At 33.0% G+C, this 26,867-nt stretch overlaps 1 protein-coding gene across 3 annotated transcripts in view; it reads right to left on the bottom strand.

Moving 5' to 3' along the window:
• Positions 1-26,867, bottom strand: part of PCCA (propionyl-CoA carboxylase subunit alpha) — a 423,045-nt gene that overhangs the window by 228,783 nt on the left and 167,395 nt on the right. Inside the window, exons 8-11 of one of the 3 annotated variants that reach the window (XM_074299450.1) lie at positions 26,680-26,792; positions 24,130-24,236; positions 7,764-7,851; positions 3,935-4,085 (exon numbers count right to left, since the gene is read on the bottom strand). In XM_074299450.1, coding sequence (XP_074155551.1) covers positions 3,935-4,085; positions 7,764-7,851; positions 24,130-24,236; positions 26,680-26,792 — 459 coding nt within the window. Of the gene's footprint in view, positions 1-3,934; positions 4,086-7,763; positions 7,859-24,129; positions 24,237-26,679; positions 26,793-26,867 lie in introns of all 3 variants that reach the window. The other 2 variants (XM_074299452.1, XM_074299451.1) reach the window with 2 other exon arrangements.

Genomic DNA, 26,867 nt, shown 5'->3' with positions numbered 1-26,867 from the left:
AACAAGCATATGCAAAAAGAAAATGCAATTCTAATGCTAGAGAGTCAACAATAACAACAACAACAACAACAACAAAATAAAAAACAACACTGAAATTATTAAAGACTTCAGCAGATGGAAATGTGAAAACTTCAAATTTGCAACAATTCCTTCTATAACCACTTCAAGAATAATGAAAAATAACATCAAGTGAAGCAAATAAAATGAACTCAAAATAAAAACAAAAAAAGCAGGAAAAATAAGTAAGGGGGTGAAGTAAGAGTGAAAGGACAAGAAACATGGATAAGGAAGAAATGAAGAAAAAGAACACAAAGTAAAACAATATAAGCTTTAATCCACTATTAAAAAAAAAAACCTTTTTATACTAGCTCTGGGTAGGAGACAAAGCATATAAGAAAAAGGATTCCGCCTTCAACATTTTAAGTTATATCTCTTCAATCTATCTAGCACTGCAATATGACTTGATCCAGGTCACAGAGAATACTCAAATCCTGACAAAGAAATGGTTTAGAATTCCTACTCTAGACCCAAATTCTCATCATGACCTGCAATAGAAGACAAAATATGAAAACCACTATAGTTGTAGCTCAGGTACAAGTAGGATTGCAAGATGGAATAAGGCACATGATATCTATACCACATTCACCACCAAGATCTTTTCCTTAGTACCACAAGGCAGGACTTCTGGAAAGAATATAACCAAGAAACTATAAGCCAGCAAGTAAGCCAAGACTTATAAACTCTATATGGATGCTTACAAAACTTACCCAAATCTGGAATGCCAGTATGATGACAATCAGCCTCTCCATGTATAGACTTAATCCTCAGGATGCAAATACAATTTGTTCCCCAAAATACACATTTACTCACACACAGATAGAGAAGAAGAATGGAAGGACAGACAGATGGAGGGAAGGATGAGGAAGGAAGGACAGATGGACAGAAGGAAGGGGAGGGAAAGAAGGAAGGAGGGAGGGAGGGAGGAGAGAAGAAGGAAGGGAGGGAGGGAAGGAAAGGAGGGATGGAGCGAGGAGGGAAAGAAGGAAGGAGGAAGGAGGAGAGAGGGAAGAAGGAGGCAGGAAGGGTGTAGAAGGCTGGAACTATTGCAGAGGGCTGGAATTATGAAAAGGTGTACTTGAATCTAAGACAGCAGAGTACTTAAAGCAAATATCTACTAAATGTGATATAATGGCTGTATAAATATATACTTAGATGATATGGTGATGTGATGGCTCTCCCCACTATTGGCGCCTGCTGAAAGTGTTGTGGTGAGGTAATAGGGAAGGGTTGGAGGGCTGAGAGAGTCAGGTTCTCTCTGCTGCAGTGTGCTCAGCAGGGAAGACTTCAGGCTCCAGACTCCAGAGTCCAGGAACCATCTTTAACAAGCCACATGGCAACTTGTCTGCCTTCTTCACTTCTCCTCCTAAAGACCAAGGACTATGACTGATCCTGATTCTGATTGTTCCTGAGGCCCTACAGAGAGCTGGCCCTGACATTACAGGAGGGAGGAAGGGAGATGGAGAGAAGGAAGGAGGAAAAGAGGGAAGAATAAAAAATAACAACAACAACAACAACAACAATAACAACAAAAAATCCACTACCAGAATTTGTGCTCCTATTATAGGATAATCCTGACTCAAGGTAATTCCCTGATAGTTTGTACCTGATACTGGAACAAAATGACATTTGTTCAAAGAGATGCTTCATATAACTGTTAAGAAAGTAAATTTGCTCAGCCATAGGAGGGGAAGAATAAGAAGACTTCAATAAAGATAATGCAATGATTCAGCTAGTCATACCCTCACAATGGAAACTATGCTATAAATCCACAATGAGAAGCCTTGTAGAAAGAGGAAGAAAGCCCTCATGTTATTGTTCCTAACTGACCAAAAAGCCACAGCAACAATATGAACCAATCCCTTCAATCTTTCAATTCAAAGATAGTTTCTATATCTCTTAAGGAAAAGAATTATTTTATGTGGGATACGTGCTTAGCAAAATAGAGGACATACCAGATGAGAGGTGCTAGGAAATATTGCTCCCAATGGAAGTTTTCTTCCTCCCATGGGCACTTCCTTTGAGAAATCAACATTATCACCACAGTATAATGACAGAATAGAGTTAAACTTTGTTGTATATTAAGTATAATATAAATAACTTCAATTGTATTTTAAATCTCAAAAGTTATTGATATACACAACCACAGTCATACTGTTATATGACATAATATCATGGATATTCTACTTTCATATATACATCAAATATTTAGCCTTTTTTTTTGTTTGTTTGGTCACTTCTATTGATAAGAATATAATAGCTCCCATTTTTTTGCTGTCATATCAGGAGCCCGTCCACCCTATCTTATTCCTTTGCCCCTGCTGATTCCATTTGCTATGGAATAAAGAAAAATAAAGTCAATTAATTCAAGTTTCTGAATGAGGAGGTCTAAAAAATAAAGTATATGATTTTAAAGAAAAGACTCTGACAATGATTCCATGTTCAAGGAACTTTTTCTGTTACTTTTTGATATAAGACAGCTCTAAGTATCACTGTATTATTCTATTATAAAATACATAAGGAAATTATATTTAAAATTAATCATATGAAAAATAAAGCTGGTACAATCTGAAATATTTTACATAATGTCAGGGTTTACATTCATCACCAAATAGAAAAGTAGAAATAAAAGTCCTATTTTTAAAATTACTATTAGATACTTAATGTGCAACAAGAAAATGGTATTTACACACATATATTGTATCTAGGTTTTATTGTAACACATGTAAAATGTATGGGATTGCCTGTCATTGGGGAGAGGGAGTGGGGGGAGGGAGGGGGGATAATTTGGAAAAATGAATACAAGGGATAATATTATAAAAAAAATTACTCATGCATATATACTGTGAGAAAAAAAATTCTGAATTAAAAAAAATACTTAAATACTCAAAATAAATAAATAAATAAGTACAATTACTATTAGAATATCAGAAAAAGGGAAGTTAGGTGGTACAATGGACAGAGTACCAGCCCTGAAGCCAGGAGGACCTGCATTCAAATGTGACCTCAAACACTTAACACTTCCTAGCTGTGTGATGCTGGACAAGTCACTTTAATCCAAATTGCCTCAGCAAAACAAAAATTATTTAAAAAAAAAAAAATATATATATATATATATATTCTGGGAAAATGCTGAAATTAACAAAACTTCTGATTTAAATTCTGGTGTATTTATCTGTTTGCTAATGGACGTGTGTGTATATTTTAAACATACATATGCTAAGAAAAATTTTGAAAGTTGATTTTTAAAAAATACAATGTATTCATATCTTCCTTAAATTAGTCACCTTAAAAGGCCACAATAATATTGGAAATGAAATGGAGCATTTGTGGCCTTGTCTAAGGCTATTTTAAGGCTATTGAAAAAAAAAAGGTGTATGAATTCATAATTTAATTCAATCTCCCCCCCAAAAAATGTAAAGTGTTATTCCAACAGAATTTATTCTATCAAACTTTACTAGATTTATCTGTCAGATACTTCTAAAAGTCAAATTTAAACTGAAAAGCTTAACAAGTTCTAAAGACAATTCCAAAAGAGGAATTCCAAAGAAAAATTTAAGCAATAAAAGCACTTGGGAATTAGTTGCACGGTTTAAAACTCTAGATCATCTAGCTATTTAAATTCTGGCTTAGTGGGTCAGTCAAATAATGTGTATATGTGCACACATTTAAAAAGTAAAGAGATTTTAATGGCTAAGGACCAAAACTATCAAAGCACAGGGACTAGGTACTTACTGTGAATTCACAGAGGCAGGCAATTCATTTCTAACAAAGTCTCTGGTCAATAATACATGCTGCATTTCTACATAGAAGGTTTTTTTCTTTTAAAACAGGTGTGGAGATGGATACTAGGGAAACAGAACTGTTGTTTTCTTACCTGAAGTCTAGTATTCATTTCTAAGAAGTAAAAATTCTTCTGTGAGTCTACAAGAAATTCCACTGTTCCAGCAGAAGAATATTTAACTGCTCTGGCAAGAGCTACTGCTTGTTCGCCCATGGCTCTTCTTGTCTCAGAGTCCAAAAAAGTGCTATAAATAGACAATCAGTACTTTTATATACTAAGAAAATCTATACTTAGTCAATTAATGTTTTTAATACAAATAAATATGTCCAAAATAATATATATCAATTTGTAAAAAAAGAAATAAAAATGCTCAATATACCTAATAAAATATATAGAGTATTTTCTCCTGAAATAACAATGATTTAATTGCCTACTAGTTTGACACAATTAGAAATTTTTACAAGTAAAATTGTTTAATAAATACATTCTTAATTATTTTACATTATAAGGATAGAAGTATTCATTTGGAGATAGAGGAGAGTGCACATATAAGATACATCATATAACATTCGTAAATTCCTAAAAGTTTTTAAGAAAACACCTGAATCACTAAAGCAACTCAAGAGACTTTAGTAAAGGTGGCCCACATTTTAAAAGGTTTTTTTCCCCCCAAAAATGAATAATAAGGCCACCATATTAATCATTACTACATTCTTTCTGAAGCCACACTGGTCCTTCTATAGATTACTGTCTTCCAGTTGAAGTCTATTAGGGAGCACTCGGTCAAGAATCTAGCCAGCAATGAATAAGAGAAAGCTCTTCCTCCCTGCCCCACCCCCCTTGTCATAGAAAGATCCATTTCCTTTTTCTTTGTAGAGATGGGCAATGGATGCATCCTTGAACCCTTGGGGAAGAACCTCCTTTTGCTATATAACAGAAGATTTAAGTCAAATTTTGAATGAGCATTTCTCTAAGCTTCACTTCTGAGGAATTTTATTTGGTTTCTTAGATATCTATGAACTATTCTGCTAATAAAATATTTTTCATTTAGCAGCTTCTGAATTTAATCACCATTTTTATTCAACCAATTTTGATTTTCTGAGTGTTCTGACACAGATGATGCAGCACTGTATATCAAATCTCTAAAAACTGGCCCTCCTTTTTTTTTCTGCTCCACTACTGCCAAGAATATGTTGGCTCAGGTTCCCTCCAAGTTAGCAATGAACTTGTTCACTTATGGAAGAGCACTCTAATCTGTTGATACTAAGTCTTCTGATAGGTATCTTGCCCTGAAGCTGCTACTCTTCTTGAGTGCAAATATTTAGCTTGGAGAGGATGTCTATGATCAGTTCAATACTCTGCACCACACATTGCCTTTGTACAAAGAAGAGAAAGCAGGATGAGAGAGTAACAATCACATAGTCTTATTAGATACCAATTTTTGCTGCAAGGGTGAATCCACAAACTTTTATAGCACTTAAGTAAACTGAAGATGATGTTGGTGATGAGAAAGCAATAAGAAGGACAATGGTATTTAACCATTACTGTTGCTGTTTCAGACTTCCCTCTTCCCAAGGACTTATGGACAGCCATAGCTAAAAGTCTGTGCTTCTTATCAGAATGATAAACTTGTCCTTTTTTCAGCAAATTGATGAGTCTCCAGTCTCAAGGACTTCATAAAATTTTCCTCTGAACTCATCACGGTTCAACAAATGTACCGATGATAGTAGCATGGCACAAGGGGCAATAGCAATGTCATGAGACGGTCACTTCTTTTTGGGAGGCCCACAAGCTTTTTGACTAAATTAGCTTTGATTGTGAAACCTTTGCTGGCTTTACAGCACACCTCATCACTTCAGCACCCCAAAAAAACATACACAACTCCAACTTCAGTAAGATAACCTTCATCTAACAAGCTTGATTCACTCAGGACTGTTATTTGGAGGTGACGCCTGCTGAATTTTCTTGCAGTAAGACCTGTTCATCTATCAGGTCTACTAGATTTCATGTTCATAAGACTAGGCATATTCCATGTACCAATGGTGAGTAGAATCATATTCACAAAAGTTTTTATACACTTTTCTGTGTTTCAACTACAGAGCGGGATCCTGGGATGCTATGGTAAGTAGGCCAGAGTTAAGAGTAGATAAAACATAAACTTTTAAGGAAACGTTCTAGCTCTTTCCTCATGACAGGAGGTGACTAGTGGGGTCCTCATGACAGGAGGTGACTAGTGGGGTCCTTTAAAAAGGCTGCTCTCAGTTGGGGAATGGCCTGAATTAATAGTTCATGAATGTTATGGAATATTATTGTTCTGTAAGAAACAATCAGCAGGATGATTTCAGAAAGGCCTGGAGAGACTTATATGACCTGATGCTAAGTGAAATGAGCAGGACCAGGAGTACATTGTTCACAGCAACAAGATTATAAGATGATCAATTCTGATGGAGGTGGCTCTCTTCAATAATGAGGTGATTCAGGCCAATTCCAATGGTCTGGTGATGAAGAGAGCCATTTGTACCCAGAGAGAAGACTATGGGGACTGAGTGTAGAATACAACATAGTATTTTCACCTTTTTTGTTACTTTTTGCTTGCTTTTTGTTTTCTACTTTTTGATGTGTTTTTGTGTGTGTGTGTGTGTGTGTGTGTGTGTGTGCAGTATGATAATTGTAGAAATATGTATATAAGAATTTCACATGTTTAACATATATTGGATTACTTGCTGTCTAAAGTAGGGGGTATGGGGAAGGAAGGGAGAAAAATTTGGAACACAAGGCTTTGCAGAGGTGAATGTAGAAAACTATGCATGTGTTCTAAAAATAAAAAGCTAACCAAAAAAAACCCAAAAAAACAAAAAAAGCCTGCTTAGACACCCATGGAACTGCTTGATCCCACCAATACTTCAGTCTCATAAGAAGATAATCCTATGGCATGGGTTCCTATGTGCAGAAGTACATAGTATTGTATGTATACTATACTATATTTATAGCATAGTATAGCGTGGGGAGTACAGCTCCCCATATATATACATATCTGCTGCTTCATCACTTTCCCATTGACACAGGAATTTAAGGTAGGCAAAATAGTTTGGGTGATATCGTTTGACTCAAATATGAATTAGGTTGAAGTGAGGCAGAACTGGGTCTCAAAGTTGGTTTACCCATCCTACTGGAAGAAGTTTTCACATATTTGCAATAGATATTTCTCGTACTGAAAGGTCTGAGGTCTGTTGTTTATCCTCACACTGTTTTAGTCCACTTGCCAAAATAGTTCACCAGGAAATGGCTGCTGCCCAAGCTGCAGCATCTTGGAGCCACAGGTGAGAGTTAGCTGAGACATTAAATATGGAAAGAAGCACTAAAACTGAATCTGAACTGTGCAAAAGTGATCAGCAGTCATCTCAACAGAGATATTCTTCCCAGAATACTATACACCCTGTCATATTGTATTATTTTCTGTTATGCTTGGTTAGTAGCTGATCTAAGTTATAAAGCTAGATAGGAAATTTAAAATAAAATTTATGAAACATGCCAATATAAGATTGTTAAAAGCATTAGAAACTCTCAAGGAAGGATTTCTTACAACTTAATAAACTCATCATGATTGTCTAGCACTAGCATGAATATTATAATATTCTACCCCATTGAAAATCAAGAATAAGCAAATTGGAATGCTATTTATTCGAGCACACATTGACTTGCTGCATTCATACATATACTAATACCCAGCCTCAAAGTAGTTCATATATGAGCTTACAAGTGGGCAAATTAGTTAGCATTTTAAGAAATTATTATTATATTCATTAATTCATTCTTTATTTTTCTTAAAGAATAGAAACCCCATAGAAATAATATACAACAGGCAAAAGCAAAAAATTCCCTAAAAATAATTATCAAAGGCCCATCAACAATAAAAACTTACCTTGGTGCCTCCTCCACTACCTTTTGATTTCTTCTCTGGATCGAGCATTCTCTTTCATTAAGCCACAAAGCATTTCCATGTTTGTCAGCTAAAACCTAAAAGAATCAAATAACTTTTAACTGTATATTTTTCCATTCAAATTATATAAATTTATAATATATTCTATTTTCAGATTTGTAAAACACTTTCTCTAAGAGCCCTCCTTTAATGAAATCTTTAATGTATTGCCATATAAGGAAACTAAGATCAAGAGAGATTAAATAGGCTATTTCTAAATATTAAACCAGCAAGAAGAAAGAAACATGAAACCAGGTCTTCTGAATCCAGAATTCTCTATATTAAACCAATCTCTCTTCCCTTAGATCCCCACTCAAAAAATAACATGAAAGATGAAATCCTCGAGTATAAAACCCCACAAAATAAAACACACACACACATACACACACACACACACATACACACACACACACACACACACACAAATATATATGTATGTATGTATAAACAGTCCTCATTCTATGTCTTTCCAAGAATTTCTGTTAATACATTCTCACCACTGATGAGAAAAGAACTACCATATTTAGACTCTAACATATAAGTACCCAAATTACCATATAAGGAAATAAAAATAATCCTAAAATGAGGAAATAGTTGAATCTAGACAAATGAATATAGCAAAAATCTGTTCAGATTACACAGTTTTGAATGCTATAAGAAAATGATTTTCAAATGCCTCAAAGTCAGGAGGATGTCAAAGGAATGGGAGTAGGGGGAAGAAATTACAGCATATGTATACAGTATATGGAATACTATTGTGCTTTAGATATAATGAAAGGGTTGGTTTAAAAAACAAACAAGCAAACAAAAAAAACCTGAAAAGATTTATATGAACTTATACAGAGTGAAGAAAGTAGAACCAGAACAATTTACACAACAAAAACATTACAAAACCAAAACAATTTTGAAAAACCTATGAGATTAGATTAATACAATAAGTAAAGGTAATTTAAGAGGATTAATGATGCTATCTACCACCTGACAAAGAGAAGATGGACTCAAGGTACAAAATTAAATATATACTTTTTGGAAATAGAGAATGTAGAAATTTAATTTGTTTGATTAAATTCACAATCTCTTAAAAGACCTTGTTTTTCTTTTTTATTCAATGAGGTGGGTTAGAGAATAGATTATTTATATATATATATATATATACAAACAATTAGTTTTTTCATTAATTTATTTATTTTTGCTTGGGTGATTAGGGTTAGGTGAATTGCCCAGAGTCAAACAGCTAGGAAGTATTAAGTGTCTGAAGCTAGATTTGAACACAGGTGCTCCTGACTTCAGTACTCTATCCACTGTGCCATCTAGATGCTACCCACAATTAATTATTTTAAAGAAATGGAAAAATAAAAAAAAAGGCCCCTAAACAAAGTAGTACTTGGACTGAGATTTGAAGGATGATATAGATTCTGAAAAGTAAAGGTGAGAAAAAGAACAATGCATATATAGAAATACTCTGCAGAGAAAAGGGATGAAATGTTCACAGAAAGAACAAGCAATGGGCTTAATTTATGTTAAATAGTGTATGAGAGGTAGTGATATATAAGTGGGCTACACAGACTGACTGAAACCTAGATTATGAAAGGCTTTAAGTATTAAACAGAGGAATTTGTATTTTATCCTAAGGGCATCAAGAAGCCTCTTAAGCAGAGATGTGACATTATTGGAATTATGCTTTACTTCTATCCTTGGTAGTTATGAATGGGGTATAGAGCACAAAAAAAGATACAAGATTATCAATTATATAACTATTTGTAATAGTCCAGTCAAAAGGTAATAAGGTGTAAGTGGTGTAAGTGGATAGAAAAATGCAAATATAAATGTCATGTGAGGATGGAATTTTAAAATTTGCAACTCAACGAATGTGAGAAATAAAAGAAAATGAAGAGCTAAGGACAAAGCCCTAGGTGACAGGAAGAATGGCAGAGCGCTCAACAAAATCCTTTCAGACAAATTCCTGAAATAAATAAATAAAATAAATTTTAAAAATTTAAAATAAAAAAAATCTATTAAGATCACTACACTTTTTCACTGCCTATTCACTTGTCAACCCCTTGCAATCTACTTGTAACCAACCACATTGTAAAACCTCTCTCAAAAGTTATCAGTGACTTACTAATTACTAAACTGCTTATTGTTAGTACCCATTCTTCTTACCCATGCTGCAACTTTTTTCATTCTACCAGCTTCTGCTTTCCAGCTTCTGTGTTTGTATATATGTGGAGGGAGTGCAGTTCCCCCCCTTTAGAAAGTGAGCTCCTTGATGAACTAACTTATATTGGTATCCTCAGGACTTAACATGTGTCAAGAACACCATTATCCTTTTGGACACTGAGACTCTCAAGCTGCCAACTGGCCACCAAGTCCTGTCAGTTCTACTTCTGATTACTCATATGTTCTCCTCTGATACTGCTACCATTATGGTTTAGATCTTATGGTTTAGACTATATAATAATGCCTACACTATTGCAATAACCTTCCTTTCTGTCTTTCTGCTTCCAGCCTCTCCTCACTCCAATCTATCCACTGAGCTATCAAAGTAATCTTGTCCATATTCTCTCCATCAAAACTCAATAAAGTTCAGAAAATTCCCTATAACCTCGAGTCTCACCTATGAAATCACCTGGCATTTAAATCCCCTAATAAACTTCTTAACCCATATTCCTACTTCTCACACACCACAATGTGTTCTGTGTAAGTCCAACATTTTAGCAAGGTGTCTTGCACAAATTAAGTGATTGATAATTGTTTATCTATCTGTCCACTCTGACTCTCAAAGAATTCTGAAGAGTTTTTCTATTACCCTGCTTTCTTTCCTAATTCTCTTTCTACTCTGCCTAGGAATACTAACAATTACTTAATTCTAGCATAAAACATAATCCTTGTCAATAATGTCTTTATTTATCACTATTATGGCTATATAATTTTGGGAAAGAATTGACTTCAAAGACAGATCATACATGCAAATTCTTTATGATGTGAAGGTTCTTAATTCTTTAAAGGTATTCTATGATATCTTTCCCCAAAACATTTATTTAATCAATATCTATTTTCTGCTCATCTTCCTTTAAAATTGTAATTATTATTATAATACTGATTTATCATAATACTTTTAAAATATTTACTTTAAAAAAAAACCAAGAAATTAATTGTTTATCATTCTCTTAAGAATTCCAGGGTTATCAGAATTTTCTTATGCATAATCTTTTACGAAGATCTAAGAAAACTTTCATGATTCACTTTACGTGTACTATAATAGACAAGTAGGTGACTAGCAGATAAAATTGAAAAAATTTTCCTAGGGTTTAGCAAGATAGTGTACATTGGTGACAAGCAATTTGTTATATAAGTTAAATTATATAATTTATTATTTAAGTTAAGCAATTTATTATATAACTTAAGTAACCATTAAGAGGTTAATATTCTTAAAACATTAGCATTCTCTCAAAGATTTGTGTTTGATTTTGGCTTCAGATAATTAGTAATTATGTAACTTTCTCAGTCTTTCTTAATAGAGAGATTAATAGTAGATAAGAGATAATGATAGCACCTAAAGCGTGCTTATGAAGATCAAATGAGTTAACAGAAATAATTTTGCAAATCTTAAGGTTCAATATAAATGCTAGTTAATAGTCTTCTACTTCTATTCTCCTCCTCTTTTTTTTCCTCCTACTAAAAATTATTGAAAAAGAAGTGGTGCAAAAGCAAGTTAAAATTTCAAAAGTTCCCAAACACAGCTGCCAATGAATATGAATTAAGATTTTATAACAAGAATCATCACTATAGATTTACAGTAAAAACCAGATAGGATCACAAAGAAAAACAGATGTTTGGGCAACTAGTTTAAGAAACCCTGAACAATTAACTACATATTAACTTTCCCAATTGAAATACAGAATAAAATAGTCAAATATTCATCACAAAGTTAATGAAATATTAAAGTTTGTGGGAAAAGGATATAGCTGAAGCTTAACTTGTTTGATGTCAAACCCTAAGTCAGAAAGGTTCTAAATTATTTGCAACATCCCATGTCTCAACATTCAAACTACAAATTAAAATTATTCTTACTAAAAATTACTAAGCAGCTGTCAAAATGCCTCAAGCTCTCAATACAAAAATCAAGGGAGACATTATGAGGAATTTGTATCTTCAATTGGGAAAAAAAAATAAAACATCTGTTAAGGAAACTGCCATGTTCATTAGAGACTTCTTGTTTAACTATGAACAATTAAATCTGAGATCAGGCTTGAAACAAAAACACAAAGCCACCAGCAGAACTTACTAAACTGAAACCCTGAACCTCTAAAATAACGTTATTATTCAAAGTAGATCTACTTTGAAATTCTGGGGTGACAAAGAAAAGCAAGTACATTGCCTTCTCTAACCATTATTCGAGTTAACAAGAACTTAAGGACTCTGACACCGCAGAACACTGGTTCCAAAATAGGAAAACCACCCAGAGGTTATGAAATCCTGCTGTCAGACAGCAGCAAAACTCAGATTTGAAACCAGTAATTAGATAGCAAGTAGTAATGGATACATAGGAAAAGTCTTTTTATATATCCCATTGTGCTTAAAAAATCTTTCTGGAGATGCAGAGAAAGAAAAATTATGGGTCCAATGCTGATCACTACATTTATGTCTTGGTTTTGCTAATGTATTTCTGATCTGCCATTTTATTCTTCCAAATGAGTCTACAGGTGAAAGATTTAAACTAAGGATCTCAATTATTAAAGATCCCTGTAAAACAAAGGCTAATTCTTCCTGTCTTAGTCTGAAAAATTTCTGTATATTTGGATAACAAAATGGAAGGCTTTTACACACAAAAGATAGACACAAAAGAGAATTCCTATCTTGCCCAGAAATTTTACTTTATTTTTCACTTTTTTATTAATTTTATAATTATAACTTTTTTTTTGACAGTACATATGCATGGGCAATTTTTTACCACATTATCCTTTGGACTCACTTCTGTTCCAAATTTTCCCCTCCTTCCTTCCAACCCCCTTGCCTAGATGGCAGGCAGTCACATACATGTGAAATATGTTATAGTATATCCTAGATACAATATATGTGTGCAGAACCGAATTTCTTGTTGCACAGGAAGAATTGGATTCAGAAGGTAAAAATAGCCTGGGAAGAAAAACAAAAATGCAAACAGTTTACACTCATTTCTCAGAGTTCCTTCTCTGCATGTAGCTGATTCTGTCCATCACTGATCAATTGGATCTGAGTTAGAGTTTCTCTTTGTTGAAGATATCCACTGCCATCAGAATACAACCTCATACAGTATTGTTGTTGAAGTGTATCATGATCTCCTGGTTCTCCTCATTTCACTCAGCATCAGTTCATGTAAGTCTCTCCAAGCCTCTCTGTATTCCTCCTCTTGGTCATTTCTTAAAGAACAATAATATTCCATAACATTCATATACCATTTACCCAACCATTCTCCAATTGATGTTGCCCAGAAATTTTAGAAGACTTTAAAGGAGGAAAATGGTTTTAGTACTACAAAACATATTTATAATCTGGTTATTTTGAAGTCTAAAAATTGCATGCTTTAAATAATTATAAAATTTAACTCATTCAACTCAGCTGAATGTATTAGAACTAAATGTAAATTTTTAAAATTATATGAAAAATGTCTAAAATCAAGTGACAAATAGATATTAAATTTGGCCTAAGCATCTATGATATTTAATAATACATATAAAAATGAAGAACATCAAAAATACTTCATTTGATAGGACTAAGCAAAGTTGGCAAGAGACAAGCCCCTCAAAAAGCCAAAAAGAAAATTGTGGGAATGAAGATGGTTAATTGGGGCCAAAGAAACAGATACAATCACATTAGAAGCAAGTAGAAAAAAACAGAAAACATTTTTATCACTTGTATGGTCCTGGATAAAAATCAGAAAGATGAAACATGACCTTTAGTTAAAAAAAAAAAAAGGGAGAGAGAGATTACTTTTCCAAGATGGAATACAAAGAGTACTGTAGTAATAATGATTCATTTGGTTTATTATATAAGTTAACAGATTATTATATAACAGTTAACAATTATGTGTAAAATTTTAAAATTGCTTAGATGTAGACTTTTCAAAATCATTATCAATATTCAAATGGTCTTTTTCTTTCTATGAATCTAATTAATCTTCAAGACCACCCTGCAAAAATCCAAAATTCTGATTAAGCTTTCCCTACCTAGTCAAAAATTATCTAAAGCACTTAGTACCTACAAAATTAATTTCCTATTTATAATTAACTTTTGAAAATAAATAACCTTTATGTGTCCATAAATCCATTATTTTTATATATAAAAAGCAGAAGCACATATATATTAGCAAAATATCTTAAACACAAAAATAAGCTTTAGACAAAATAATGTTTTCTTATAACATGGTAAAATGATACATATTATGACCTTAAGTACTAAAACACTGAAAAGCTATAAAATGATTTATGAAATAATATTCAATTCACTCAATAAAATTTTAAGGGTCAAGCACAGAACTAAGTCCAGATAAATAGAAGGAAAAAAAAGTTCCTTACAAAGACATTCCTCAGGACCTGGTGGTTATTTCAAGGTGGTTAGGCCTCAGAATGTTGACATCACTTTTTGGGTATAAGCAGTCAGGAGGCAATAGAGAGACTTTCATATGTCTGTTTAGTCAGTTTTCATATGTCTGCTTAATCAGCTTTGGCAGTTTATATTTTTAAAAAGATTTGGCTACTCCACTTAAATTATTAAATTTACTGGGTAAAATAAACTTCCAATAATTGCTTTGATTTCATCTTCATTATGTATATAGTTACTGTTTTCATTTTTGATACTAGTAATTCATTTTTTTCTCTTTTTTTATCACGTTAAATGACTTATCTTTTATAAAACCAATTTCTAGTTTTATTTATTAGATTGATATTTTTCTTTAATTTTATTAATCTTGCCTTTAATTTTAGGATGTTCAATATCGTATTAGAGATTTTTACCTTTTTTTCCTAGTTTTTTTTTTTTTTAAATTGCATGCTCAATTCATTAGTTTGGTCTTTAGTTTATTTAGAGGCATATATTTTCTTTAATTACTGCTATATTCAATAGGTTTTGATATGTTGTTTTGTTATAGTCTCTTTAATACTGTTTGCTTGTATTTTATCCACTCATTTTTTAAAGTAAGATTAGTTGGTATTCAGTTAACTTTTAATTTGTTTTTCATGGTGTCTTATTAAATATATATATATATATATATATTTTTTTTTTTTTTTTTTTTGCATTATGATCTAAAAAGGTATTCTATTTAATATCTGTTTTCTGGATTTAACTATAAAATGTTCATACCTCAATTAAATGGTTAAATTTTGTAAAGGAACATGTATAACAGAGAAAAAGATATATTCTTTTTTGTTCTCATTGCCTTCTTTCCATTCTATCGTCCCTATCTCATCTAACAGTCCATTCTTTGACCTCTTTCTTATTTTATTGTTGATATATTAATTTAGCTGTTCTTTAATTCATTTATCTTTTCTTTAAAATTTTGGATTTTATATATATATATATATATATATATATGTATATATATATACATATAAACATTTGTTGTGTATAAGATTAATACTAATACTCCTTCATTTTCTATAATACCTTTTATCACAATGTAGTTTTCATATTTCTCTCCTTTAATTAAACTTGTTTTATTTAGCTTCATCTGAAATCATGATTGCTTCCCTACTTTTGTTGCATCAGCTAAAATATAAAAACATTGTACTCCAGCCCTTTATTTATTTTTTAAATGTGTTTCTTATAGACAACATATTATTGGATAACCAGAACTGCAGAGATGATTTAACAAAAGGAAATATAAATTATTATTATTTATTTAAAAAGGCAATAAAAATCATATTATATTAACAGATATAGAAAAAGCTTTTGATAAAAAAAAAAACATTCATTGTTATTTAAAAACACTTAAAAGCATAGTAGAAAGATACTTATTCAGTAAAATAAGAATGACCTACCTAAAACCAACAGCATCCATTATTTTTAGTGGACATAAACTAGAAGCTTCCCAATAAAATCAGAAAAGAAACAAGGATGTCCATTATCATTACACTTATTCAGTGTTGTATAAGAAATGCTAGAAATAGCAATAAGAGAAGAAATTATAAATTGAAGGAACGAGAATGGGGTACTAAAACTATTCTCTATTTCTGGACAATGGGATGATATACTTGGAAAAATCTAGTAATTCAACTAAAAAGTTAATGGAAACAATTGATAATTTTAGCAAAGTAGCAGATCAAAAATATATCATGATTAAAACCCTGAAAGAAGAGATAGTAAAAGATAATCCATTTAAATTTATGTAGCCTCCATAAAATACCTAGGAATAGATCTGCCCAGATAAAACCAAGAACTATATGAATACAATAATAAAAAAACTTTTTATACAAAAAGTCCAGATTTAAATAACTGGAAAAATATAATGGTTTATGGATGGATTGAGGCAATATGATAAAAAACACTTTCCCCTCCAAACTATTTATTCAATATCATCTTAACTAAACTACCGCAAAATTATATTGAACTAAAAAATTATAATAATAAAAAATCTGGAAGAACAAAAGAAAAAAACTATCAAAAAAAGTTAATTGGGGGGGATGGGGGACACAAGCAATTGGGGTTCAGTGACTTGCCTAGAGGAAGTGTTAAGTGTCTGAGGCCACATTTGAACTCAGGGCTTCCTGACTTTAGGGCTGGTGCTCTAATCGTTGCACCACCTAGTTGGCCAAGAAAGTAATTTTTTCAAATATAAATTACGAAGTAGCAATAGTAGTACCAGACGTTGAACCATAACTAACGTTATAAGATGGTAATTATCAAAACTATTTGATACTAAGAAGATAAAGTTGGATCTTTGGAACAGAATAGACATATAATATACTGTATTAAATTATTATGGTAACTTTATAGTCAATAAATATAACAATTTAAGCTTTCAGGATAAGAATATACTATCTGGTAAAAAATTGTTGGAAAAACTGGAAAGTAGTCTAATGGAAATCAGGTATATTTTAGTTTCTTTTATCATTTATCAAGATAAAGTGAAAATGTAGACTTGACTTAGATATAAAGGGAGATGTCATAAGAAAACTAGAAGAACAAACAATATATTATGTATCAGACTTGTGGAAAAGAGAATTTATGAATAAATAATAAACAGAACAATGAAATAAGTATAATAGAATTCTGATTAATTAAATTAAAGAGGGATTTTCAAATAAAACCAATACACCAAGATTAGAAGGAAAAAAAAAAACTGTAGTAGAGAGGAATTTTACCAACAACTTGGTTTGTAATTCAATATACAGAGAATTTTATCAAATTTATTTTTTTAAAAGTTAATTCCCACTTGATAAATGATCAAAGGATATCAATACATAGTAGGGGGTATTTTGAGGAAGAAATCAAAACTATATATTGTTATATGACAAAATGCTCTATATCAGTATTGATTAGAGAAATTCAAATTAAAACAACTTTGAAACATATCACACCTATCAAATTAAATAAAATAATAAAAGGAGAAAATAACAAATGTTGGAGAGAATACAGAAATATCAGGAAATTAATTCATTGTTGATTAAACTGAGACATGACCTACGCATTCTAGAAAACAATCTGGAATTGTGCCTTCTTTAAAGAGTTATTTAATTATATATACCCTTTGATCCAATACTACCATTATTAGGCCTGTTTTCTAAGGTGACCAAGTAAAAAAAAGAAAAGAATTTACATGTTCTAAAATATTTACAGCAGCTCTCTTTTGTCACAGTAAAAATTGTAAATTGAGGGAATGCTCCTCAATATGGGAATGGCTAAACAAGTTGTTCTGTATGACTGGTGATGAAGAATGGTAAGAAATAATGAATTGTTTGGTTGTAGAAAAACTTGGACAAGTTTGCAAGAAAAGTAAAGTGAGCAGAACTAGAAGGATATTGTAGACAGTAACAGCAACATTGTGTGAAGAATAATTGCGAACAATTACGTTATTTTGAGAACTATAAATACTCAAAGCCACTACAAAGGATGTCTGAAAGCAGATAAAATCCTATTCCAGAAAAATAAATGATAAACAGAAGTATACATAGTATGAATCTATATGTATTTATAAATCTGTACCAAATGGTGGCCTTCTATAGCACAAGGCTGGGAGGGAGACAGTTCAACAACAACAACAACAAAAATAAGTTTTTAAACAGGAGTTTTTTGGTTTTCTAAATTTGGAACTTGAGAGACTAACTACAGTTTTATATCTTCAAATTTGTTGTGACTCTTTGGTGCAAGCCATTATGGAAAGCACTCAAAAGAGCAATATTAAATTCTTCCTGGGGCCCAAGAGATATTTCTGGAATTGGGATAATAGACAAATGTATCAAACGTACTCCCATTTAATTAGCTGAGAACCAGTAGGTATATTTGTATAAGTTTAACTCACCCACACTCTCATGATTTTAAACTATGTGTAATTTTCTATCTCTGGAACATTCTAAGAAGTACTAAGAAAGCACACAGCTACAGCCCCAAGAGCATTTTTCCCACTGCTAGTAGACAAAGGCTGCTTGCATATCTGTGAGAAACAACAGAAGTCTCTGCCGTGGGTGTTTGTGAGTTGCTTAACATATTTCCCCCATCACCAGAGGGCAGTCAGGACACAACAGAGGACACAGGCAGCTTGGCCGACAGCACTCAGTCAGACTGAGAGTGGCTGAGAGCCTGAGCCGAAAAAGTTTCTCATCTCATCCACACCCAACTCCCTATATACACCTGGCCACTGGACCCAGATGTTCCGGGGCGGGGGGGAGGGGGGGGGAGAGAATAGTGAGGTAAAGGGCCCGGCACAGCCCTCCCTCCTTTAAATCCAACTCACTGGCATATCACAGCATCAGCTCCCTCAGGTCACAGCACTCTTGGAGAACCAAACAAACAACAATAAGGCCCATTGCCATCTACTTCCCAGGAGTCACTCTCAGGTCTACTACAACCAGGACGACTCAACTCCCAACAGTGGTCATGCAAAATGCTCCTCAAGCACATGGCAAAATTGTGTTCCGGCCTAAGGCAGAAGAAGAGCTCAGGAACTCAAAGAGAATGCCCTTCTCTTGTTGTTTTTTTTCTGCAATGTTAAACCTAAACACCCCCCCCAAGAACTTGGTTTCACTCAAGGCACAACTCAAAACAAGTGGCAGACAATGTGTACACAAGAAAATAAATCCCATGTTTATTAAGTAAATACAAAATAATTTCAAGGTATGCTAATAATATAGTTCATTAGAATAGGCATAAGTGGTGCATAAGTGGCACATTAGAAAAATTTTGCAAGAAGGGATTCTAAGGGCAAAGGTGAGGGGGAGCGTTCTAAGGGAATATCTAAGAGGGAGAAGGAGAGAGGGCAAAGATAAGGAAACCGGGAATGGAGCAAAGCAGGGTCTCAGCTCTGGCATCTAGCATAACCTGCAGAAGAATCACCAGGGCAGGACTGCCAAAAAAAGGTGAGCCTATAATTCTGTATAATCTGAATTAAAAGAGCTCTTAGCTAAGAAAGACAGAGGGCAGCGCGAACAGTCTATTCATTCACAGACCCCAAACCAGGAACCTGCAGAGCTCAGAGAGATGCAATCAGACTTTGCCTTACATCAGAGCATTCAGGAAGCACTGAAAGCTCAGCCCATTCCTGAAATTATGGAATAGTGCAACAGAAAATCCTCAAGAAAGAACAGGACCACACTAGACTTTCTCTCCAGAAAGGCAAAAGAGCTCAGCCGTAATATCAAGTCCAAAGTCAAGAAGTAAATAAGAAGAATGAGCAAAAAAAATCAAATTCCATCATCAAGAAGCATTATATTGGCAGGGAAGGATAAGACACAAACCCAGGGGCAGCTAGCTAGGTGGCGCAGTGGATAGAGCACCAGCCCTGAATTCAGGAGGACCCGAGTTCAAATCTGGTCTCAGACACTTAACACTTCCTAGCTGTGTGATCCTGGGCAAGTCACTTAACCCCAATTGCCTCAGGGAGGAAAAAAAAAACCAAATCCAGAAGAGAATGATTCTAAAACATTGTCAAAGAAAAACACAGCCTGGGCACAAAGTCGATTAAAATTCCTGGAATTAATAAAGAGTTTTAAAATAAAACTTTGAAATTGCTTTTTATTTATGGAATGAGAACACTTGAATAAAAAAAGGAAAAAAAAAAACCAAAACAGCTATGGAAAAACGAACTGAGAACAGATTCATCATACTACAATAAAATCTTTCTGGATATCTTTCTCTTATTTCTCTTCCCCCACACTTTTCAATTTTCTTTTAATTATTTTCTTCCTCAATAAAGTGTAAGCTTTTATTAATGCCGTCTTTGAAGGCAAGAATTCTTTCTTTTTCTTTTTTAATCTATATCTTTAGCTCTTACCCGAGTGTCTGGAATATTACAGGCACTTAATAAAAATTTATTAATTTGCACACACTTGAAAACGGAAATAAATTTAAATCAAAAGAGAAATATTCAGGAAGGAGGCCTGTGAGGGCTGTTGGGAAGGTCAAGATATTAAAAGGAGTGAATGAGGGGGCAGCTAGGTGGTGCAGTGGATAGAGCACCAGCCCTGAATTCAGGAGGACCTGAGTTCAAATCTGGTCTCAGACACTTAACACTTCCTAGCTGTGTGACCCTGGGCAAGTCACTTAACCCTAGCCTAAAAAAAAAAAAAAAAAAAAAAAAAAAAGGAGTGAATGAAGGCAAATTAAGGAAGAATGAGTCGGAAGCAAAACAAACTCTAGGGATAAATAAAACTATTTAGAGCGCTCTTTGAACAGCAAAAATAAGAATAAGAAACCCAATAAATGGGGAAAAGATTAAAGAAGTAACTTATGCTATAGAAAATTTAAGTGTTATACAATGAAGGAAATGATTTCAGAGAAACCTGGGAAGATTTCTATGAAGTGATAAAAAGAGCAAAATGAACCTAAAGTAGGCCAGAATGTTTGAATTGTAGAGGTTACAGAAAAAATTAAGGTGAAAGATGCCTGGAAAGGAAGGGTCTAGATTAGAAACAATTTTAAATGTTCCCCCCACAAAGTCATTATATTTGATACTGGAGATAATAGGAGGATTGAATACTTTACAAAAATCACTGTGGCATCTGAATGAAGGATAGAGAAAGGATAAAGGCAAACAGACAGAGAGTTAAAGAATCAGGGAGAGAGGTGATGAGGGCCTCAACTACAGATGTGGCTATAAAAATAGAAAGAATGGGAAGCATATTAGAGATAACACACAAGTAGAAATGACAAAATTCAGTTAATGGATGAGATGTGTAAGATAAATGAAAGTTATAACTCAAGGATGACCCAAGGATACTGGTGGACATGGACAGTAATAAGAAAATTTGTTAGGATAATTTTATGAAGAAGAAAATGTTTTGTTTTTGACATGCTGAGTCAGAAACACCTTTAGACAATAAGATGTATAACAAGCAATTGGAAAAATTTGGCTTTACCTCAGCAGAGAGGTTAGGGATGGGTATATAGAGATCTGATAATTTTCAACATGGAGATACTTGAACTTTTGAGAGTTACCATAATTACCAAATGAGATAATGAGAGGACAGAGAAAAGAGGACACAGAAGACCTGCTAAGACACTACCAATTAGAGAATAAGTTATAGATAAAGTACAAGAAAAGAAAACTGAGAATGGTTGGATGGTAAAAGGAAAACAAAGACCACAAGTGCCATGAAAACCCAGAAACTAGGCATGGACCCACATTTAACATCACATACTAAGATAAGATCAAAATGGGTCCAAGATTTAGGCACAAAGAAGGAGATCATAAATAAATTAGAGGAACATAGGATAGTTTACCTCTCAAACTTGTGTCCAAAGGATAACTAGAGATCATTATTGATCACAAAATAGAAAATTTTGATTACATCAAATTAAAAAGTTTTTGCACAAACCTAACTAATGCAAACAAGATTAGAAGGGAAGTAACAAATTGGGAAAATGTTTTTACAGTTAAAGGTTCTGATAAAGGCCTCATCTCTAAAATATACAGAGAATTCACTTTAATTTATAAGAAACCGAAGCCATTCTCCAATTGATAAATGGTCAAAGGATATGAACAGACAATTTTCAGATGATAAAATTGAAACTATTTCCACTCATATGAAAGAGTGTTCCAAATCACTATTGATCAGAGAAATGCAAATTAAGACAACTCTGAGATACCACTACACACCTGTCAGATTGGCTAAGATGACAGGAACAAATAATGATGAATGTTAGAGGGGATGTGGGAAAACTGGGACACTGATACATTGTTGGTGGAGTTGTGAAAGAATCCAGCCATTCTGGAGAGCAATCTGGAATTATGCCCCAAAAGTTATCAAACTGTGCATATCCTTTGACCCAGCAGTGCTTCTACTGGGCTTATATCCCAAGGAAATACTAACGAAGGGAAAGGGACCTGTATGTGCCAAAATGTTTGTAGCAGCTCTTTTTGTAGTGACCAGAAACTGGAAAATGAATGGATGTCCATCAATTGGAGAATAGTTGGGTAAATTATGGTATATGAATGTTATGGAATATTATTTTTCTATAAGAAATGACCAACAGGAGGAATACAGAGAGGCTTGGAGAGACTTACATCAACTGATGGTGAGTGAAACGAGCAGAACTAGGGGATCATTATACACTTCAACAATGATACTGTATAAGGATGTATTCTGATGGAAGTGGATATCTTCAACATAGAGAAGAGCTAATTTAATTCAATTGATCAATGATGAACAGAATCAGCTACACCCAGAAAAGGAACACTGGGAAATGAGTGTAAACTTAGCAATTTTTTGTTTTGTTTTGTTTTTCTTCTCATATTATTTTTACCTTCCAAATACAATTCTTCCTTTGCAACAACAACAACAACAACAAAATTCAGTTCTGCACATATATATTGTACCAAGAATATACTATAAGATATTTAATATGTATGGGAATGCCTGCCATCTAGGGGAGAGGGTGGAGGGAAGGAGGGGAAAAATTTGGAATAGAAGGGAGTACAAGGGATAATGTTGTAAAAAAAAAATTATCTATGCATATGTACTGTCAAAAAATGTTATAATTATAATATTAATATTAAAAAAAAAAGAAATAAAGAAAGAATAACTTGGGTAAAAAAAAAAAAAAAAGAAAAAAGAAAACCCAGAAAGGATAGACTATCTAGGAGAGTAGAAATCCTCAGAACTCAAGAAAAATAAGATTTGAGGAAAGGTCTTAAGTTTTAGAAACTGTGAGATCATTAGAAACCATACAGGGTTATTTCAAAGAAGGAATTTCATTTTTGTTTTTGTACAGCACATAATGGATACTTAAATATTTGTGGATAGATGTAGAAGTTAAGGAGAAACTGAAAACTCAAATCTCCAATGATCTGTGATCTCACAGATCTAGAAGTTCTTTCAGTGATGCAGATCATAACCCATCCATGGCTGCCAATTCTGTAACTTTTGTTCATGTTTCCACATACGTTCATTGTAAGAAGTTTACCCAATGTGATACAGGCCCTCGCCATTTAGTTTTGAAATCTCAAGGCTAAGTGCTATGTAGCAGACATTGTCTCCTGTAACTAGCCGACCTTTATTTCCTATCATACTTTATCTGATGAGAATTCTCTTTTTCAGTTCCTCTTGAAAACATCCTGGAGGTTACTTCTGCTTTCCATGACCTATCCATTGCTCTACCAAAGCACAAATAAGTCCTATACAGGCCAGAATCCACTGATGCTCTAAAATTATAGATATTCCATAATGGAAATAAACCACAATCTGCACAAATAGATGCAGTCTACCACCACCCAAATCTTTATACATAGAACTTTTAACAAGAAACCCAAAATATTTCCTTTCCACATAATACTTTTGGTGAGGTAAACAGTTCAAGTATTATGAAATCATTTTGAAAAAAGTGAGTCTCAAGAAATTAAAGGAACTTGTCCAGAGTCATAAAATTTAACTTAGAACTTAAGTCCCTCCTTAATGCAATCATAATCCTCATTTATAGTATAACTGAAACCTTCTTCTAGATCACTTCCCTAATAAGAATCATAACCCCATTGATAAAGTTTAGTATAATTGCCTTCAGGAATTCAGGCCTTAGATTAGCCTGAGTAGTAAACTTAGATATCTTGAAATATAATACATAATTGAAGGTCTTGGGCAGAGCAAATATTATTCTTTCAAGATTTGTTAGAAAAGTGTACTAACCTGGATTTCTATATGCCGGGGGTTATCAATAAATTTTTCTATTAGTAACCTATCATCACCAAAACTGGAAGCAGCTTCTTGAGATGAAAATCTAAAACCATCCCTTTGAAGAGGGGGAAAAAAAAAAGTGTTAAACAAGGGACAAAACTCGGGTTTTAGTATATATACAAACAAACCCATTAATTATAAGTAAACCTTTTAATTATGAATTTTTCTATAATGTTACAGAAGATCAAAACCAAATTCAAAAGAAATTATTCTTTTACTAGAACGTAAAGAATTCTCTAATCATTAGACTATTTTAGAAAAAATTCATACATTTTTGTAGAGAATCAAAATTCAGTTTTGATACAAAATTAAATTATATTAAGGCTAAATATATGATAGTTATACTTTTCTCTTTAAAATTTAGTAATGAACATTTTTAAAAGCTGCTCAGTGAAAAACAGTGGAAAAAGTAGAATTATATATTTATATATTTTTAATATTACTATTACTAAAATGTTTCATTATTACAAGGAAAACACTATTAAAATATATAATTAAAATTTACATACTCAACTAAAAGACAGACTCCTTTCTTGGGAAGACAGTTTCAAAGTTATGCTTTGAAGGATAAAAAAAAATTTCTACTGGAAAAAATGAGAACTGTATTTGAGGCAAAAGAAATTACTTGAACCAATTTGACAGAGGCAGGAAAGTCTTAAGATGAATCAAGAAAAGTCCCAAAAATATAGAGAATACTTAAAGGAAGTCTAATATTGCAGCTGAAAAAAAATCAGGTTGAGCCAAACTGTTAAAGATATTGAGTAGCAATCATATGACAACATTTTAAAGCTCCTGATAATCTATAATAGTTTGATTAGGTCTAAATCTATCTCTGTCTCTCTTTCTCTGTCTCTCTCTTTTTTAGTAGGGGCCCTAAATGGTGAAGTGGTTTAGATCTGTGATCCTCACTTTATTCTCCCTCCTATTGGGAAAATTCTCTGCCAATAGAAATCAACAACTTGCCAGTATTGCTGCCTAGTCATACCCACCATATGCTTCATCATTGCCCCCAGGTACTATTAATTTTCAATTCTTCCCAGAAAAACTGCTTTATGTCTATGTAACTTGATGGGCAGCTAGATTTTTCAGGTTAAATATCCTCAGTTACTTCAATCACTTTTCATACAGGATGGACTTGAGGTCCTTTACCACTCTAGTGCCCTCCACTGGCCTCTCTCCAGTTTAATAAATACTTGCTACAATATGGCAGGCAGTAATGAATACAAACCTTGAGATGAAGCCTGACTTGATCAGACTATAATCTAAATATCACCTTATGATTCCTACAAGCTAGGCCTTTCAATGCAGTCTAAGATCAGAACAGCTTTCTTAATCATCATATTATATTGCTAATTCTACAATTATAACTGGGATTTTTTTGAATGTAAGTACCCTTTCCAAAGCAATCGGTGATTGCTTTAATTGCAAAAATGTAATGATCTTTTCTTCTTTATCCATCTTGACAAGTTGCTTTTAGTTTCTTTTGGTTTTCCCCCCCAACTATTTGACATCTAGAAAAGAGGGAAGAAAGGAAGGGATAATAGAAGAAAGGGAGGGGAGAATGGAGGAAGAGGAAGAGAACCCTTGTATCACATAAGCATCATTAATCAAAACACATTCCCACAATCATCACAGCCAAAAATAAATTTCTTATACTGAATATAAATATTTTTATTATGACATAAAATTTTTTATCTGTTCTCTATAATCACTGTTGATCATTTTAGAAAATCATAGTTCTTAAGTCTTTCAGAATAGACTCATATAATCATGTTATAAATTTTCAAGTCCTGCTCATTTCACTCAACATCAATTTATCCGAGTCTTTCCATGTCTCTCTGAAATCATCTTTTCCACATTTATTACAGGACAATACCATTTCATTCACACATCACAATTTCTTCAGTCTTTCCCCAATTGATATGCATTTCCTTAATTTCCACATTTTTGACACAAAAAAAATTTTTTGCAAAGATTATTTTTATCCATAGAAGATCTTTCATTTCTTGACTGATCTCCCTAAGGTATACATCTAACATAAGTATAGCTTGGTCAAAGCACAAATCTAATGTGGGACTTGTATTCAGGGTACTTAGGGTTTTTTCCTAGCTTTACCATTAAAACTAGCAATGAGGTCATGGTAAAATAACTTGACCTCTACTGACCTGTAAAACAAAGCCATTAAACTAGATACTCTCTAAAAACATAGCACCAAGGTACAAACCTCAGAAAGATACTTTTGAATAGAAAACAAAACCTTTTAAAGTATTCCAAAAAAAGGCAAAATTCTATTACAAATATCACAGATTCTGTCAATTGCTATTAAAACAATAGAAAAAAATTTCTGAATGCTTTTTTTTCCACCAAAAAAGATTTTTTTTAAAGAAAATAGCTATTTAATTTCTTCATTTTACTTTTGATAACTTTAAGGATGTCAATTTAATAACATTCTAGTAACTATAATTTTCAGCAAGATTGTATTTTAGACAGTATCTCACCTGGTCTCTTCATCATCCCAAGCGATTCGCATACCTTTCCCACCACCACCTGCTGATGCCTTGATCATAACGGGATAGCCTAACAGCAGGGAACAATTGAACAGAAGTTCAGACTTTGATCATTTGGTTGTATGAACATGACAACTGACCACATGTCTAATAATTTAATAGACAATTACTGGTTTACT

The sequence above is a fragment of the Sminthopsis crassicaudata genome, chromosome 3 (genome assembly GCF_048593235.1).
Source record: "Sminthopsis crassicaudata isolate SCR6 chromosome 3, ASM4859323v1, whole genome shotgun sequence".
In the NCBI taxonomy this organism is placed as follows: domain Eukaryota; kingdom Metazoa; phylum Chordata; class Mammalia; order Dasyuromorphia; family Dasyuridae; genus Sminthopsis; species Sminthopsis crassicaudata.
The sequence above is the reverse complement of the archived record's forward strand: the minus strand, read 5'-3'. Positions and strand labels throughout refer to the sequence as shown.